The sequence below is a fragment of the Colobus angolensis genome, unplaced genomic scaffold (genome assembly GCF_000951035.1).
Source record: "Colobus angolensis palliatus isolate OR3802 unplaced genomic scaffold, Cang.pa_1.0 Scaffold225, whole genome shotgun sequence".
NCBI lineage: Eukaryota > Metazoa > Chordata > Mammalia > Primates > Cercopithecidae > Colobus > Colobus angolensis.
This window is the reverse complement of record NW_012115433.1, coordinates 4,786,481-4,806,752: the sequence shown is the minus strand read 5'-3', so window position 1 is coordinate 4,806,752 and position 20,272 is coordinate 4,786,481. Positions and strand designations below refer to the sequence as shown.

Genomic DNA, 20,272 nt, shown 5'->3' with positions numbered 1-20,272 from the left:
TCTTAAATTTCAGTAATGTAGTCCTTGTTTTACTGTTTTTATACAGCTCTTTGTTAATGACCACAGAAGCAGAAGTAGCTTTATTTGTAATCTTGCTTCTTTGTCCTAGTAGTTATTTAATCACCCATCACTATTTTATTGCATGATTCTAAGAAAAGAGAAAGATAGATACGTGTATTATGATATTTAAGGATAAACTTAGACATTGCAAAAATAGGAATCAAAATAATTGGCTCCTTAAATTGCTACTTAAATGTATCTATGGTTAATTCTTATTTCTTATGAATTAATATGTTTTAAAATTTTTAAAGAAAATTTTGTTTAATTGGATTTTCAGTCTTTGCTAACAAGCCAAAACTGCTATGTCCCTAAAAGACATAACATTCCAGATAGCGGTTACATTTGAACATCTCACTAGAAATCATGAGAGACACATGTGCAGCTGGGTTTAGAAAACTAAAAAAAAATAAATAAAAGTAAAAATAAAAAAAGAGAAAGAAAAAGTATGAGTTACATCAGAATAAGTATAAGAATCATATGTTATATTAAATATAGTCGATAGAAATAAGTAACAATAATATCTTTGAAGTCATGCTAATAACCCTGATCGCAAATCACCATGGTGCAAATGTTTTCCACTTTTTCCAATGTCCATTTTTGCTCTTGTTAAATGTTACTGATGTATATAATGGTATTAGCAAATTTACAGAATGATTCCAAAAGGGGCTAAAAGGAGATAGATTATGTAAATTTAAAAATTACTATAGTGCCTTTGGCTTCCACTTATTTTCTCTTTCTTTCTTTCCCTTTCTTTCTTTTTTTCTTTCCTTCCTCCCTCCCTCCCTTCTTTCTTTCTTTCTCTTTCTTTTTCTTTCTTTCTTTCTTTTCCTTTCTTTTCTTTCATTCTTTCTTTTCTTTCTTTCTTTCTTTCTTTCTTTCTTTCTTTCTTTTTTTCTTTTTCTTTCTTCTTTCTTTCTCTCTCTCTCTCCTTCCTCCCTCCCTCCCTTCCTTTGCTGCCTCCCTCCCTTCCTCCCTCCCTTCCTTCCTTCCTTCCTTTCTTCCCTGTCTTTCTCTCTTTCTTTCTTGACAGAGTCTCACTCTGACACCCAGGTTAGAGTGTGTTGGCACTATTGTAGCTTTCTGCAGCCACAAATTCCTGGGCTCAAGCAATCCCCCCACTTCAACCTTCTCCAGAATAGCTGGGATGACAGACATGCACCACCATCCCCAGCTTATGTATTTGTTTGTTTATTTATTATTTATGTGTGACAGGGTTTCACTCTGTTACCCAGGCTGGAGTGCAGTGACATGACTACCACTCACTGCAGCCTCGAACTCCTGGACTCAGGTGATCCTCCTACCTCAACCTTCTCCAGATTTGAATCTGAGACAGACATGTTCTCCGCTCCCCAGCTTATGTATTTGTTTGTTTATTTATTATTTATGTGTGACAGGGTTTCACTCTGTTACCCAGGCTGGAGTGCAGTGACATGATTACCACTCACTGCAGCCTCGAACTCCTGGACTCAGGTGATCCTCCTACCTCAGCCTCTGGGGTAGTAGGGACTACAGATCCATGCCACCATGCCCGGCTATTATTTTTATCATTATTATTTGGCTAGAGACAGGGTCTTGTTATGTTGCCCAGGCTGGTCTCGAACTCCTGGGTTCAAGTGATCTGCCTGCCTTAGACTCCCATTGTTTTCTTTTTTTTTTTTTTAAATTATACTTTATGTTCTAGGGTACACGTGCACAACGTGCAGGTTTGTTACATATGTATACATGTGCCATGTTGGTGTGCTGCACCCATTAACTCGTCATTTACATTAGGTATATCTCCTAATGCTATCCCTCCCCCCGCCCCCCACCCCCAACAGGCCCCAGTGTGTGATGTTCCCCTTCCTATGTCCAAGTGATCTCATTGTTCAATTCCCACCTACGAGTGAGAACATGTGGTGTTTTGTTTTCTGTTCTTGCCATAGTTTGCTGAGAATTATGGTTTCCAGCTGCATTCATGTCCCTACAAAGGACATGAACTCATGCTTTTTATGGCTGCATAGTATTCTATGGTGTATATGTGCCACATTTTCTTAATCCAGTCTATCACTGATGGACATTTGGGTTGGTTTCAAGTCTTTGCTATTGTGAATAGTGCCGCAATAAACATATCTTATTATGTCACTTGCCAAATAAATTCTAGGCTAGAAAGTGTTGAGGGATATTTTAAAATTTAATTATAGTAAATTAGCTAATGCAACAATAATAAATTAATGCTAACATTTTCTTCTTAAATATTTGGAGGTCAAAAATGTTATAAGAGTTACGCTGGCATTCTTTACAAGTCTGCAGATAACCAAGAATTTGCTAGCCTGGTGCCTTACATCCTTAAGTAGTTTGAAGGTTATTGTTTGTTTTATGATTTTATCTTTACAATAATTGGCTAATGTGAAATAAAGAACTTTGGAATGTAAATTGGAGGACCTGGAATACAATTTGAGTCTGCCATATACTAACTAGGTAACCTTGAAAAACTGAATTACTTTCTGTGAGCCTTAGCTACTTATCTGTAAAACTAGAAGTCATGCAAACTTTCCTCATAGGATTGTTGCACAGATAAATTGGAATAATAATTTCAAATAACTGTGAGTTGCCATGCAATGCTATTCTATGGAGTCAACATGATGTTATTATTAGTAATAATAGTAGTGTTATCATAGTAGTGTTATATGGTGTTATATGTTTTATTCCAGGAGCACCTGGAATAAAATCCATTGGAAAAAAGTATACAGAAGGGAAATAACAGAAAGGAAATAACAGCAAGAAATGTTGCCTTGTTGGAGGCAAGAGTGTAGTGGATCAAATTTCAAACAAAGAGTACTTAAGATCCTTAGCTTTTGAATGTAAGATTTTGAATCTAAGCCCAGCTCTCGTCATCATTATCTGTCTAATCTTGAGCAAATTCTCTCAATTTCCTGATTTAAAAAAGTAAGCGTAATGGAGTTCTTATGAAGCTATGAGAATAGAAAGCAACAATGATCAAGGTTCTAATGCACTTTTAGGCACATGGCATTCAACAAAGGGTAATTATATGATAATGGCAGAAAAGGCTACTTTATAAGCCACAGTTACTCTATTATTATACTCACATGGAAGAAATACCTAGAGGTTAACACAAGGGAAAACAAATGCTAGATTCTATTGCTGTATTGAGGAGTATTGGTAGTGTTTATATTTTTATCATCATTGAGTATAGAAAGAGGCAATCAACCTCGAAATCCTCTGCATCGGCATATCGTAGTATTCTCAGAACAGAAAATCTTTAATTCTTCAGATTAGGTTGTCATGCTATTATCGAGGAAACATTTTTTTTACATTGTTAGAATACAAAGAATCTTTTTGCCAATATTCTAAATATAGCTATTGTGCTTTGACTCTTTTATCCTTTCCTCTAGGGAGGAATGAAAAGGACACAAGAGAGAAAGAGGCAACCATGCAAGCATATGATAACTCCATCTAGCTTTTTTACAAATCCACCTAAATATTACAGGCGCCCTTTCCTGTGACTTACATAAGTAATCTCCAAGGAGGTTGTGCCATGGCAACCGTCAATACAGTTGTATGAGAAACAGGGAGATGATTCATTTAAAAAAACAGGCATTCTCCATGTTTACAATGTAGTAAGCATGAAAAAAGAGTCCAGTAAATAAATGTAAACCAAACTTATCTATATAAAATGGTAAGTAAATTTGAACAATATAGCCCACATACAATTATAAAATCATGTCTAAAATATCAGAAACAATGCTTTATAAATCAAGAAGATATTAGCAGTATTTTCCCCTAAGGCCTTTGTGTGGTTTGTGAGGCAGAGATAAAATATTGATTACAGTAACCCCCCCATCTGCAGGGGATACATTCCAAGCCCCCGCAGTGGATGCCTAAAACCACAGGTAGTACCAAACCCAATTGCCATCGATCAGAATACGTTTCCGTTCCTGTTTTCCACCCACAAATGTAATGCCTTTTCAATTTTAACTAAATATTTATCATGCGCTGTGGCAGTAATGTTTACAGTTTGAGGTGTAACAGCAAAAGTAGCATGACTTTTGCTTTCCTTCTTCATAATATCACAGGCAGGTTGTTTCTTATTGTAGTCTTCGCAATCTCCACACATGATGATTTTTTATCTCCTTATGAAATACAGACCTTTCACCTTTTTACTTTCTGGCTTTTCTTAGGCATATCTAAATTACCATCATCACTACTCTTGAGCTTTGGGGCCATCATTAAGTAAAATAAGGGTTACCTGAACACAAGCTCTGGAATACCATGACAGTCAATCTGATAGTCCACATGGCCAGTAAGTGACTAGTGAGCGGGAGTGTGTTGAGTGTGGAGAAAATGCATGGAAACAAAAAAGATTTTAGGCTAGAAAGTGTCAAGGAATATTTCAAAATTTAGTTATAATAAATTATTTCATCCCAAACAACAATACATTTAAGGCAAATATGTTCTCCATAAATTTGGAGGACAAAAAGGTTATAAGAAATATGTTAGCCTTCTTTATAAGTCTTTGCTGAGCAACACCACAAGATTTCATCACGCTACTCATGATGGCACATAGTTTAAAATTTATGCATTGCTTATTTCTGGAGTTTTCCATTTATTATTTTCAAACCATGGTTGACTGTGGGTAACCAAAACTGTGGAAAGCGAAACGTTGAATAAGGAGAGACTACTGTAATTGTAAACATTTATGTAAACATGGATGGTAAAATGTCAAGGACACCATCCAAAATAAGTTTAAACAGAATGGAATTACTTAGAAACTAGCAAAAGATTTTCAAAATGAAGAAGGGAAACAGATAAAGATACAAGTTCAATCAAAAATGAAGATTTTTAAAAAGCAGTGGAAAATCAGAACAAATGAAAGCACAAAGTAATGATTTTAAAAATAAGTCAAAAATATAAATAATTATCATAAACGTAAATGAACTGAACTTCTCAAATTAAATACAGTTAAACAACCATGATATAAACTAAACCCAGCTATAAGGGTTAAAATTTTAAAACATTTATAAAAATCTGTAACACGAAGTATTATTTAAAGGAATCTAGTGTAGTTATATAATATCCAAAAATAGATCTTAAAGCACAAAGCTATGCTAGTGTTAAGGAAATTTGCAAGAAAATGATAAAATATTCACCTCACCAGGAAACTACAAAAGTTCTAAAAAGTGTACAGAGCAAATGATACAGATTCAAATATTTAAATAAAAAATTATTTTAAAATTGAGAATTTGACAAATTCACACTCAGAGTGGGATATTTCAACATATCTAAAGTACCGACTGATTACCCAGGTAAACAGAGTATACTAGTTAACAGAAACTGCTTCACACAGAAACTTTCTAAAAAATGAATTCTCTAGGAACTTATATAGAAGATTTATAAAAATTGAAAAACTTCCAACAAATTTCAAAGAAGTACTACATAAAGACTATTTTCACAACTAAGCAAGTTGTAGACGAATGTTTAAAAATGTGTAATTAGAGAAAATAAAAAAATACATATCGTAACTTGTGGGAGGCCATGAAATTTGTTTGAGAGGGAAATTGTAGCCTGAGATGTTTGTATAAAAAGACAAATTAAGACTGAAAATTGGCGGGCTTTGTGCTCAAACTCAGCTGTGTTCCACGGCGCAGAACAAGAAAAGCCACAGAAGGGTGCACTCCCTCCATTTAGAGGATTCCATGGGAAATACAGCATCTCTACTTGTATTCATTGGTCATAAATAAGTAACATGCCTTTACTTTGCTACAAAAGAGGCTGAATTTTTTTCTTTTGCTTGCACATTGTATCTTAACAAAATTAAGAGGCTCTTACTCCAGGATGAAGATAAATTTAGGTTAGGCAAACCCTGCCATCCAGCTATCCTGAAAAGTTTTCAATTCACCCAGGCAAGCTGTTATCTTTCTCGCTGAAAGGACTTTACTGGTTTTCTGCCTGTTTCTTCTCATTATTCATCTAACTCCTATTCGCATTTCAGACCTAAATTTAGACATCACTTTCACTGGATACCCTGTTATGACACCAAAATCAGCTTTAGCATTGGTCCTTGGATTCCCATAGCACCATGCATTTGCTTTTATAGTGACAATGTGACACTGGGCGATGGTTATATCTTTCCTTTGCTGGTTCTTACACCTTACTGTGTAGTCCTTGAAGATTCCTGTTGTACAATGACAAGTCTTTGGAAGGACTGGCTAAATGAATGTATCAATGATACCTGGTACAACAAAAGTGTTTAATAACTCATGAGAAAAATTTCTCTTTATTCTTGAAATAAAGTAATACAGTGTCCTTCTCTTTAGGAGCAAGTTTATTTTTATCTTACACCTAGCAAGTCATGTAATTAACTGTGTTCATCTCTTTCACATTGGTGGTATTCTAGTTTAAAGCTTGCATTCTAATTTAAACTCTTCTATGTTACAGGTCGTTGGGGTGTGAATTTTGTACACTAACATTGCTTACATATTTTATTTTTACTTTAATTTGTGTCAGGCTACTTTACTTATTTTTGTTAACTTTACTTTAAGACAGTATTTCACGTAAATAGTTTAAAACCAAACTGTGCTAAATGGCTCTGAGAAGACACAAATTGAGATGGAGCTTAGTGTACAGGAGGTTTATTAGGAAATGGACTTGAGATTACAACTGTGAAATGGAGAAGGAAGGACAATTTGGCAGAAGGAGACTACCTCAGTATTCTGGAATTGAGATGGCCCCTTCCAAGTTGAGGTGAGATAACTATGCCTTTATACCCCTGCAGTGATCAGTCTTTTGATGCAAGCTGCCCCTGAAACTCCAAACAAAGCAGTTTTCTTCATCAAATGTAACCCCCAAAGAGGGGTGAGGGCTGAGGGGGATGTCCCTGCAGAACTCTCAGAAGTGTGGGCATCTGTTTGGTCCATAATAGCATGGTTGCTCTGTAGGTCGACAATCCAGCTGCCATCCAAGACTTCCCTAAATCTTGAGTATTGTATATCCTCTTTTCTCTTTTGGTTTACTCCCTTATTTTGGCAAAAATCTACATTCCATAGAAAGGACTTACAAAAATAAATTAATACTTTACAGATCTAAAACATTTTTAGTTTGTACAAAACCCTGATTGACAATTTGCATGTGTATATAATTCTATACGTAGCATCGTCTTCCAAAATTGTAAGACATTGTTCCATTGTCTTCTGGCCCTCCATATGTCTGTTGAGAAGTCTGATGTCATTCTTAATCTCATTTTTTTTGTATGTGACTGTCACCTCTTCCCTTCACCTTTACTTCTTCCCTTGACCACTAGAAGCTGTTAATGCTGGTAAACTAAAATATCATGATGTCTTGCTACATATTCATGTCTATTATTTGAGCTGAGTACCCAATGAGTCCTTTAAATATGGAAACTCATGTCTTTAAGTACATATAAAATTTTATTGATTACTGTGTTAAACATTTTCTTCTTTCTCTTATCTCAATTAGCTGGCTCCACAAGTCTTATTTTTAAGATATTAAACATACTAGACTGGTAATAAAATTCCTTTATTTTTCCCCAATATTTTACATAACTTTTTCTTTCTTTGTTATATGCCGTGAGTTTCCCTAAATATCGTTTTCAGCCTTTCTCTTGAGCTTTTAATAGTGTTTTCATAGTTTTAATTTTCAGAAGCTCTTTTCAAGCCTGAGTGTATCTTGGTGGTTTTTTTGTTTTGTTTTGCTTTTGTTTTGTTAGGTAGCGGTGGCATTCTGTTGTTATTTCTTATTTGAAAGATCATTTCATCCATTTGGGGTTGTTTTAGTTTTTTTTTTTTCTCTCTCTTTATAGATTTGCTTGTTTAAAGTTGTTGTATTTTTTATTTGTTAAGTTTGTTTTGCTCATTTCTTACTATAGGGATGGGGAAGGATTTGGCATATAAGGAACCACCAAGTCTTAAAAAGGCTTTCAAATAACCCCTCTGCCTCATTCATGTATGAAACAAGCATTTAATCTTCCCGGGTCCCAGCAAGAAGCCAGGACCTATTTCTCAAAAAAATAAAAAGAAAGACTTAGTTTTAAAGTTATAGATATCATGACTTTCTTCTCTTATCAGAGTTTATCACAATCTCCTCTCAACTTAGTATCCTAAGCTCCAGCACCATTGGATTTTGGGGGTCATAACTACCAATTTATAGTGATGCTTACATTATAGATTATAACAGCTACAGAAGTCTTATCTCTTTGTGAGTCCTACTGATAATGGTGTGCTAGAGTTTTCTAGCATGCTATCCCTGTATAGATTTTGTTAAACAATCTATTGTCATTCTTTTCTCTCATAGAAATATCTTAAATAATACTGATTCTTACTGCAGCACAAGCATGTTTAACTTGTACAATTTTAAGATCATATTTGATTTGCTAAAATATTGTGTTTATAGAAACCAAACCAAATTATTTATATATATTACATATATACATATTTAATACATACATACATAATACATATATAGCTACATATATAATACATACATTATACATCTACATGTATAATACAAACACATATATATACGTCTTCAGCTTCAAGTATCAAAATCAATTTTGTATACCTTAAATAAAATGAAAATGTATTTTTAACATGTTAATACTTCTGGACTCTAAGAGAAATAGAAGACTGGCTTGTAATATAGGCACAAATCAAGACCCACCATAAGGCTGAGAAGAGGTGAAAAGGCCATCTTTTCAAAGTCTGCAGGACACAGCTACCACTGCTGTTTTTGTAAATGAATTCTAACCATCTCTTGTCTTTCTAATATTTGTTCAAGGACTAAAATTTCCAGTTGGAGCTTCCAGTTGGCCAGGCACATGTGATTTGCTCATTCACTGACTTTGGGGACAGAAGTGAGGTGAGGTATAACCTTTCCTCTTCAGAACATTAAATTTACACCATAACAAATTCTTCTGAAAGAGGAAAGCATATTAGAAGCTATGTAGCAAAAGTAAAGTGCCAACTAGAGCTATAATTTTTCTTATTATTTTTTCTTTAAAATCTTAAATATTATTTAATGTTCAATTTGTGAGGAAATAAGTAAAGCAAAATAAAATAGAAAAAAGGAAATAATAATATCTAGCAACAATTAATATAAAGCAATAAAAAGTTATACTTATTTTATATAATTTTCTTCACACCAGTATGCATTTTTTTAAAATAGCATTAGTTGTTTTTTAAGAGAAAATTCCATCTGGTTGACCAGTTTGTTATGTATAGTTTTACCCAATAAAATTATTCCTCCTTTTCCTACTCTGCAGTTTGGGATCAATTTCAACAGCTGTTTTAGATTAAGTCTATTTTTGAAATAATATTACCAAGAGGAAAGAGACATTTTATCTTCTAAGGATTCCTTGGAGAGGCAAGAATGTCAACAGTCATACATAAAATCATAGCTTTCACTAGAAACTACAATCTTACTAAAGACAAAAAGGCCATTCTTCTTCATGCAAGCTAATATCATGTCCTTATTATGTAAGCAAGCACAGTATATTCTTTAAAATGTCAGGGATAAGGAGAAAAAAATTCAGAACATAATGCAATTATAATATAACAGAATGTATTTCAATTCGGGCTGTAGGCAGGCTTTCTGGTAATAGTTAAGCCTTTTCTGATGGATGAAGGGCACATTTTTAGATAAAAAAAATGATGGAATTGACACTTTAAGGAGGTAGCACTGGAGCAGAGGCTTGACCACCACCCAGTTCTCACCAGCACTCAGGATGCTCTTGGATGGGTTACCCACACGCGCACAAACATGTGCACACACACACACACACACATGCACACACACCCCAGATACAACATTCCAAACCATGAATATGCTATGCAACACTGCATTAACAGGACATGCCTGTAGTGGCACATAACTTGGCCTAGAAAATACTGGAGACATCTGCATTCCCTTTTCTTATTGAATTGACTTACTTGGCTTCTGAGTTTTCCCACAAGTAACACTTCAATATCTTTTCCATTTCTGTCTTGATCATTGTTTGTGTACCAAGTATAGCTGTACACATTTGGTACCATACTGCAAAACTCCAAGCAGAGCCATTTAAACATAAAGATTACATTGGGCATGCCTTCTCTTGCCTTTTAGAAGTTTACAACTAGCATTGCCTACTATATGTGGCAGACCTGGTCATCAGTCTACGGAGGATATTTTCTTATTAAATCAATGTTGGCAATTTGTATTTTAAAACATTATTGAAGTATGCATATTTAGTAGAATAAATAGAAGATAACTTTCTCTTACAGAGTTATTGAATCTCTTCCTTACCTGTTATATTGCCTTTCTTACGTCAATTTGTGAGTGTTTTCTTTTGTATTGATAGAATAGTTCAGAGAACCATCTATTTATTGTTTAAGGACTTTTGTTATATTTCTTTTAGAAGCTATAGATACTATTAGATTAATTTATTGTGGACTAATTTATTGATATAAATTTAACAATTTTAATATCCTAAGTAATTTTACTCATCTTCATTTTTTATTTCTTTGGCTCTTATTTCTTTGCCTGAAATAACTTAGTGATTCAAAATAATACTTACAGAAAATCTTCCATGAACCATATATAAACTTTGCTTGATTTTTAAAAAAAATTTTGATAATTAGACTATTTAAAATTTGTATTTATATCTATTTAAATCTTTGGCTAAATCTCATGTATTTTAATATTTAGAATTATCACATTTTCTTATTTTCTTAATAGTGTTGATTGAATAGCTCTTTTATCTATACTTTCATAATTATTTAGAACAGTATGTGAAATGTTTCAAGCATGTTTATTTTTATACGTTAAATATAGCAACTCTATATACTATTTCTATTATTTGTAATTTATGAAATTATTTTATTGGTCCTCTACATGATTGATTCCTATAGTTTTTCTATGGCTATTGGTAAGAAAATTAATTTCTCCAATATTTAGTTCAAATTTTTAATTTGATCATTAATACAATTTTGTAATCAATATTTTTAAAATATTATTTTTGTCTTAAATATATTATGGATTAATTACATGGATACATGACAGCTGCCATTTCAGTTACTTTTCTAACAATTTTGTGGCAGATTTTGCTTTACATATTTCATTCCATATCAAGCAAAATAGAAATATTTGTAATTTTTATATTTGTACTTTACATTGTAGCTTTTATAAATATAAAATATCCCTATTCTATTTCTTATAATAAAATTATAAGAATCTCTTTCATGTGTAGAGAAATGGAGATTACCTTCTTTTGAAGTATGGAATTTTTCATAGATTCCATGCTTGTTTTCTGTTCCATTACAACTTTTCAGTGCTTGAGCCTGCCCACATCAGTCACAGCAGGGCCTGTCTCCAAGTCCAGAGGTCCAGCAGGCTGAGCTAAATAATGATGAATTAGATCCTCATGCAAACCATAGCCAGGAGCTTAGTGACTACAACAAAGACTTGGAGAGGTTTTCTGGGGAGCACATCCTCCCATAAGCCTATTTCTCTCTTTGAAGGAGATCAGGTTTAAGACTTTCTCTGCTTCTAGGCTCTGCATAGTTTTCTAAATGCCAACTATGCAAGTTACTTGCATTTTTCAATAAATCCAAGTGAAAGAATAGAGAAAAACTTTAGAAGTGTTTTATCTGATGGTCTCCATCTTATTCCATGCAGGTTGCTATAACAGAATACCATAGACTGGGTGACTTATAAACAACAGAAGTTTATTTCTCACAGTTTTAGAGCCTGGGAAGTCCAAATGTTAGCAGTCAGTGTCTGGAAAGGGCTCACTTCCTCTTCCTTGACTTCTACCTTCTGCCTGCATGCTCACATGGTGGAAGGAGCCAGAAATCTCTCTTAAGCTTCTCTTATGAGAGTACTGATCCTATTCATGAAAGCTCCACTGTCATTATCTAATCATGTACCAATGGCTCCACCTCCTAACACCATCACATTGGGAGTTAGGATTTCAGCATATGAATTTGAGGAGACACGTTCAATCCATAACAGTCTCCCTAGCCCATCTTTGCTTCCAAACCTCTCCCCTCAATTTCTTTTCTTTCCTTTTCTTTTGTTTTCAATAGAGACATTGGCTCACTCTGTCACCCAGGCTGGAGCACAGCGGTGGAATCACAACCCACTGCAACATCAAACTCCTGGTCTCAAGCAATCTGTCCACTTCAGCCTCCCAAATTTCTAGGATTACAGCTGTAAGCCACCATGCCCAGCCCTCCCCTCAAATTTTGTACTATCTGGAATGTTCAGCCACCACTGCTGTCTGCATATCCTTGTCTCAGAGACTCATACCACTTCTATGTAGGCTTGCTCAGTTCAGTTACATTCATACTAAATTTAGCAGCAATTCCTCTAGTTCTCTAAAATGTGGAATACACAAACCTCTGACTGATTTCCAGTGAACATGCAGAATTTTCTGTCTTTGTTTTAACTACTGGATGTTTAAATGGGATTTTAAAAGACAAAAAGAGGGAATTATTTGTGTTCCTTTCATTTTGCCAAAAGTCTTGCTATTGTTTTTGTCATAATTTTGGTTGTAAACCTCCTCAAATATTTTGTGAAATAATTTACACCCAACTGAAAAATAACTCTTACAAAAAACTTTAAGAAAATTAATATGTTTCTTCTGTTTTCCAAAAGAGGAAACTGCTATACAGCAGTATTGACAGATTGATTACAATCAAAAGGCTTTGAAGAAGAGCGAGAGGAATTGAGTTTTAACCTGTCTGTACATACAGAGTGCTTAAAAAAGAAAATAGAATATTTGAATCATGTTTGTTTTTGAAAAAAATCATTCCATGTTTTTACAATTTTAGTATGTATATATTAATATAAACCACATAAAAAGATAATACTGGCTGGGTTTGGTGGCTCATGTCTGTGATCCCATCATTTTGAGGAGACTAGATGGGAGAATTGCATGAGCCCAGGGGTTCAAAACCAGCCTCAGCAGCAAGGCAAGACCCAATCTCTACATTTTTTAAATAAAATAATAATTAGCCAAATGCAGTGGTGTACCCTCAGGTCCTAGCTATTCTGGAGGTAGAAGTGGGAGGATCGCATGAGCCTAGGAGGTTGAGGCTGCAGTGAGCCATGATCATACCACTGCACTCCAGCCTGGATGACAGAGTAAAACTGTCTCAAAAAGAGAGAGAGAGAGAGAGAGGAGAGAGAGAGGAAAGGAGGGAGAATGCTATGTTTCTTATCTTTGTATGTGTGGTAATGCATGTGGTACGTGAGGTGTGCATGTGCATATGAGTGGAAGTGGTTGAGACCATCTGCAATAAGCTTGTGAACTGGTTTGTATCACTCGTATCTTTATCCTCAAGACTGGAGATATCTAAGTTTTCATAAGAGATCATCAGAAGAATGATGAGCGCTGAGAAAACACATCCACAAAATTCCAAAGAATATCTGGTGAGATTATTTTAAAGAAAATATTTCTCATACACAAAAAGTGTAAGAATTGACATAGTAAATATTCAGGCACTCACTAATCATTTAAGAAATAAAAATTGAAAAATAATGCCATGAAATTATCTGCATTCCCCATTCTTTTTTTTAATTTTATTTTTATTAAGCACTACATAACACATTGTATGTTACATAATACACTGTATAACCTTCTAGCAGGGGTAGATGGCCGTAACTGAGTTGTTTTTTCATCAGTCAGGAAAATGCTTCCTTAATCAATGTTCTCCAAACCCTTTGACACATAGTAACGATCAACTCCAGAGATGTGCCTATCTCTTTCCATCAGATTCCAGTGATACCCAAAATGAGCAACCCTTTTTTCCTTGTCCCCATTAGTGAACCTCTGGATGTACGCAGTAGCCACTCCTGGAATAAACAAGCACACGCCCATGGCGGCGAGTCCGGGGAGACTCTCGAACCACATCTCTGCCCCGTTACCTAGGCCAAAACCTTACTTCTGGGTCTTTGAAAGGTGACTGGGCTTCGGCTCCCTTCCCAGTCGCATTCCCCATTCTTATTCCATTTCCCTCCTCCTGTGCTTTTCTCTGCCACACATTGCCAGTCAAAACCACTATTCTGAGTTATTTGGAGTTTATCATCCTATGCATGTTGCTATACTTTTACTACATAAATAATTTACACGTTAGAATTCCATTGCAGAAAACAGAATCTGCTTTAGCTAGGTTGAAAAAGGGGTGTCTTACTACATATTAAATAGCTTGCAATATAGGAAGGGCCAAAGCACTCGACTTAGGCTATGCTTCCAGGAATGTCTCCAGAACATTATTACCTACAAAGCATTTGGGTAATGTGCTATCATTGCTGCCAGAAGTTGCTAACAGAGGAGGTTGCTCCATAATGCTGATGAAAGAATTGAAAACTACTCCTTTGGGAAAACAGCTGTATGAAGCTGTCAAATTAGGAAATTTCTGTCACCATGCTGACTACAAAACTACCAGACAGTAAAATGGATGCCTAGCACTCAGCTTGTTTGCTCATGCTCTAGATTTTATATTCAGGTCTAATCTCATCAGGATGCATACAATGAGAAAATCTTCCATTGTATCTGGAACTCTAGTTCAGGCAGTCAGACAAGGGGTTAATGTTCAAATTATATAAGGGAATTCTACAGCTTAATAGCAACATACGTACACACACACACACACACATCAGTTTAATAACGAACAAAGTACTTAAATAGATGTTTCTCCAAAGAAGACATATAAATGACCATCGAGTATATGAAAAGGTGCTCAACACCACTAATTATCAGGGAAAGGAAAATAAAAATCACAATGAGATATTTTCTCACATTTGTTAGGCTATTATCAAAAGCAGAAAATATAACAAGTATTTGTGAGCATATAGAGATATTGGAACCCTTCTAACAGTGTCGGTGGAAATTTAAAATGGTGAAATGACTAGGGAAAACAGAATAGAGGTTTCTCAAAAAATTAAAAATAGAGCTACTATACGATTCAGCACTCCCATTGCTGGGTATATAACTAAAAGCATTAAGATGAAGATCTCAAAGAGACATCTGAACTCCCACGTTCACTGCAACATTATTCACAATGGCCAACCTAACGTCCATTGACAGATGAACGGAAAAAAAATGTGATATATACATATAATGGTGTATCACTGTATTCAGCTTTGAAAAGAAGAAAGTCCTGCCATATGTGACAACTCAGATGAATCTGGAGTACATTATGCTAAGTGAAATAAACCAGTCATAGAAGGTGAAATACTGCATGATTCAATGTACATAAAGTGTCTATAATAGTCAAACTCATAGAAATAGAGAAGAGAATGGCAGTTGCTAGGGGCTAGATGGAGACAGGAAGATAGAAAATTGTTGCTTAATGGGTATAAAATTTAAGTTAGGCAAGATGAATAAGTTTTAGAAACCTGTACAACACCATGCCTATGGCTAACAATACTGTATTATGCACTTTAAAAGTTTGTTTCCAGGATATAATCCTGCAGAACATTATGTTAAGTAAAATAAGCCAGGCACAGAAAGACAAATACTCTGTGTTCTCTCTCATATGTGGGAGAGAAAAAAGTAAAAAGATCTCATAGAAGTAGAGAATAGAATACTGTTTACGACAGGATGGGAAGGGGAGCAGAGAAAGAGAAGAGGAAAAGAATGGTTAACGGATACAGAATTACAACCAGATAGAAGGAATGAGTGCTAGTGTTCTACAACACTGTAGAATGACTATAGCTAATAACTTCCTGTATATCTGCAAACAGCCAGAAGAGAGAATTTTGAATATTCCCAACACCAAGAAATGACAAATGGTTGAGATGACGGATGTTCTCGTTACACTGAATTGCTCATTACACAGTGTATCCATGTATCAAAATATCATTCAGTACCCCATAAATGTGTATGGTTATGACACATCAATTAAAACATAAATAGATAAATATAGATCTTATGTCACATGTTCTCACCATAAAAAGTGGTTATATAAGGTGATAGATGTGTTTATTACCTTGATCGTGGTAATGATTTTTATGGGAATATCTATATGTCCTAAATTATAAAATTGTATACATTAAATATGTACAGCTTTATATATCACTTACATTTTAATAAAACTGTCAATTTTTTTTTAAAAAAAGATGATAACCCAGTAAGCATATAGAATCTGTGTGGACGAAAAAAAGAAAAAATACTAATTTAGGGATAAAATTTAAACACTGAGGTATAAGACTCAAAAGAATTTTAGAAGTAAATTTTTTGCCTGTAGAGGTAAAAGTTAGAAAATTGTGTTTTTCTTGAAATGAAAGATATTGGGCTGTTCCTACCACTGAAGCCATAATTTCACTGTTCAGGAATTCTATAGCTAGGGACTTTGTCATTTTTTGTGCAATCTCAGTATGGTTTGGATTATGAAAAAAGCATATCACATTGGGTAGCAAACTGTTTAAGATTTATTTCTGAGAAGAAGTTAATAAATCTTCTGGCAGCCCTCTGAAATGTATTATGATTGAAAAGGATTCCCAGCTGAAAACACTGGAACTATTTTCTTTAGTAATCTACAAATGTTTTATCACACTGTCATGTGATGGATAGCATTCAGAAATAGTTAAAGTAAAAGTAACTCTAAGTACCCAGAAATTATGCAAAGTTTCACTCTTTTGAAAGAAGCTCTTAATGTGGCAGTACTATATTGAAAGACTGGTTTCTAAGCTTAAATCTGGAGTCTGTTTCTAAGGATTAGGACAAGATGTTGTGCATTGCATATGTTTTTAAAATTTGCTATAAATTAGTAATAACAATAAAGATCTACTCTGTCTGTCTGTGGTTGGATGAATCACATGACCATGTAAATAGTATGACTGAATGTATGAAATAAATACAGGAGAATTGTCTTGGCATCTTAAAGAAGCCCAACAAATGGTACCCTCCCATCCCCACCTGAGTTCTGAATGTAATAAAAATGAGATCAGAAATGAGGCCATTGGACAACATGAATAAGCATGAAGGAAGTTATGTTAACGAAATAAGCCAGGAACAGAAAGATAAATACCATATGTTCTCACTCATATGTGAAAGCTTAAAAGGTTTATCTCATAGAAGTAGAAAGGAAAATCATGGTTACTAGAGTCTGAAAAAGGGCAGGAGACATGAAGGGAGGTAGGATAATAGGTACAAAAATACTATTAGATAGAAGAAATAAGTTATTGTATTTGACAGCACAGTAGGGTGATTATAGTTAATGAGAATTTCTAGTATATTTCGAAATAGCTAGAAGAGAGAATTTCTAATATTCCCAGCACAAGAAGTACCAACTATTCCAGGTGATAGATATGCTTATTACTCTAATCTGATCACTATACATTATATATGTATCAAAACATCACTATGTATCTCATAAATATGTACAATTATATCTTCATTAAAAAATTAATTTTTCAATGAAAAGAGGGCATTGAAGGACAAAATATTTTGTTTTCACAGACCGAGTTGTAGGAGGTACTATACAGTGTGGGAGGCAGGACAGAATAAGCTTCCTAGTTGACTTGCAGAATTAGCCCTAGTCACAGAAGACACTACAACCCCACATGCTCGCCCTAAGTGAGCCAGGCCCCTTACATGTGTAACATGGGCAGCTGAAACAGGGCCATGTGTTCTCTGTGGTCAGGCTGGCCCCCAGTGAGGAAAACAGAAGTATATGAGCTGAACCAAGCACACCCCACTTCTTCTCAAATAACAACAAGTCCATCACTTCCACTGCCTCCTCTCCTACCTCTGTGGGGAGTGACTGGGAAGGTATTAAGAGTCTCTCCTACTGACTCCAGAAGTGAAGAAGAACAGGTCTCCCCTGACGGTGCTCAGCTTTCCATTCTCCTGGCTCTCTGGGTTAATACCATGGTTCCATCAGGACTGTGGCTATTTTCCTAGGGGAAGGAAACTCAATAACAGACTGGATGTCCAACTTCAGTCTTGACTGGATTGCATCCCCAATGCTAACAACTACCCCTTTGGATAGACTTCAGAGAGCATTCTCTGGTTACAACTGCTGCATAACTAAGTACTCAAAACATAGTGATGTACAATAACTTTTCAACGCTCACAGAATGAAGCAGTGTGAATGTCTTACACATGCTCCACCATCTCTGGAGTCTTGGCTGGCGCAATTTAACAGTTGGGGGTAACCACACAGCTGGGGAATCATTGAGAAGCGTCTTCATGCACGTGGCTGGTGATTGGTCCTGCGTGGTTGAATCTGTGGTACCAGACCTCAACTGATGCTGTCGACCCGAGCACCTACAGGTCACTACTCCAAGTGGTTGGACTTCTTATGTAGCAACTCATGGCTCCAAAACAAATGCACCAAGAGAACCAGGAGGATGCAGTACGGCTTTTTCTACCTAGCCCTAGAAGTTAGGAACTTCACTTTCTCTGTATGATATTGTTTATAAGCTAGTCACTGAAAGGGCCCAGATTCAACATAAGAGACATAATCCCCCAACTCTTACAAAAGGAGTATCAAAAAATTTTCAGAAAATGTTGAAAACCTCCACAGTTCAATAGCTGTTAGTACTGATTTTGTCCCATATGGATCTGAAAATAGTCAGAACAACAAATTAATTAGTTCCAAGACACGTCTGCCACCAAAGCCAAAAAGGTTTTCTCTATCTCATTTCCTATACAAACTGTGTCCACTTAAGAATTTCATCAGAGCGTATCAGAAGATCCTCAGTGAAATTGAATTACAACAATAAGATACTAAAATAATAAATTGCCTAAAGATGTTCTGCTAATAAAATTCTAACAATTATAGAAAATGTCCCATATGTTGGATATAGTCTTATTAACAGTATTTTCCAAAAGAAATTAAATGCAAATTCTAAAAGTGTTCAAGTCCAAAGACTTCAAAATCCAAAAGAATTTAAATCCAAAATAAAAATGTCATGACCTTGCAGGACAAAAAAATTAATTTATCCCCAGTTTCTTTTTCTGTTCACACTCAACTGAAAAACAGAAACAATGACAACAACAATAACAACAACAAGGTAATAATAATAACTGGACAAATTTGAAGTTCTTTCTTCTTAATAATCAGACAGATTTGAAGTTCTTTCATCAGCTGCAAGCTAGGCATTCACTCATTGAAATGACTAAAGTGTCTTCAGACCACAAACTTTGTGTTAATTTACTCCCGAGCCTTCCCTCAACCTCTCCAAACATTTCAGGAGTTCAGGTATCTGAAAGGACAAGACTTCACAGAGCATTCTCCTGCGAGGCTTTGGTTTAAAGGCAACTGATAGGTCCATTTAGAGAAAGAGACTGGAGTGGAGGCAAGCACTGAGCATTTGAGAGATCCCAGTGCTAACTCCTCAGGGTCTTTATTCACACACTAATGTGCTTTGTGAATTGAACCATGCAATGAGTCTAAGCTTCAGAGAGCTCAAGACAGAGATGTAAGAGAGTTTTTTGTTGGTTGGTTGACTGGTTGGTTGGTTGGTTTTTGAGACGGAGTATCACTCTGTCTCACCCAGTCTGTAGTGCAGTGGCACGATCTCAGCTCACTGCAGGCTCCACCTGGGTTCCAGTGATTCTCCTGTCTCAGTCTCTCGAGTAGCTGGGACTACAGGTGTGTGCCACCACACCAGGCTTATTTTTTTTTTTTTTAGTAAAGATGGTGTTTCACCACGTTGGCCAGGCTGCTCTCAAACTTCTGACCTCAGGTGTTCCACCCATCTCAGCCTCCCAAAGTGCTGGGATTACAGGTGTGCCAGTGTGCCTGGCCCAAGATTTTTAATGTACCTCTGACCCACAGGTCAGGATGTCTAACCCATTATGCCAGTTGAAAGTCATAAGTTAAAAAAATTGGCCCTAAGGGTCAGAATTTAAACAGAACATTATAAATTCCATTACCATTATCTTGGCCAAAAGTTAAAGCCAGACATTCAGGCATCTCCAGAAATATAGCTAGAGCTGTTACAAACCAGCCATAAATTACCTTAATTACAGTGTCTCTTTTATTTTATTTTATTTTATTTTTTTTGAGACAGAGCCTTGCTCTGTCGCCTGGAGTGGAGTGCAGTGGCCGGATCTCAGCTCACTGCAAGCTCCGCCTCCCGGGTTTACGCCATTCTCCGATGGCAGGCTTATCTTATACCTACCTTGGCCCAGCATTGGCATCCAAGGATCCTTGATTCTTCTTTTTTTTTTTTGAGACAGAGTCTCGCTCTGTCGCCCAGGCTGGAG

The 20,272-nt window shown here is 35.6% G+C and overlaps 2 protein-coding genes across 3 annotated transcripts in view; both read right to left on the bottom strand.

The window, feature by feature from the left end:
• The window catches only part of CCDC102B (coiled-coil domain containing 102B), a 365,304-nt gene that overhangs the window by 315,235 nt on the left and 29,797 nt on the right, over nucleotides 1-20,272 (bottom strand). The window lies entirely within an intron of this gene.
• On the bottom strand, nucleotides 13,621-14,032 carry NDUFA1 (NADH dehydrogenase (ubiquinone) 1 alpha subcomplex, 1, 7.5kDa). Its single transcript, XM_011944080.1, has one exon. The coding sequence runs from the start codon at nucleotides 13,961-13,963 to the stop codon at nucleotides 13,751-13,753; it is 213 nt and encodes a 70-aa protein (XP_011799470.1). The 5' UTR covers nucleotides 13,964-14,032; the 3' UTR covers nucleotides 13,621-13,750.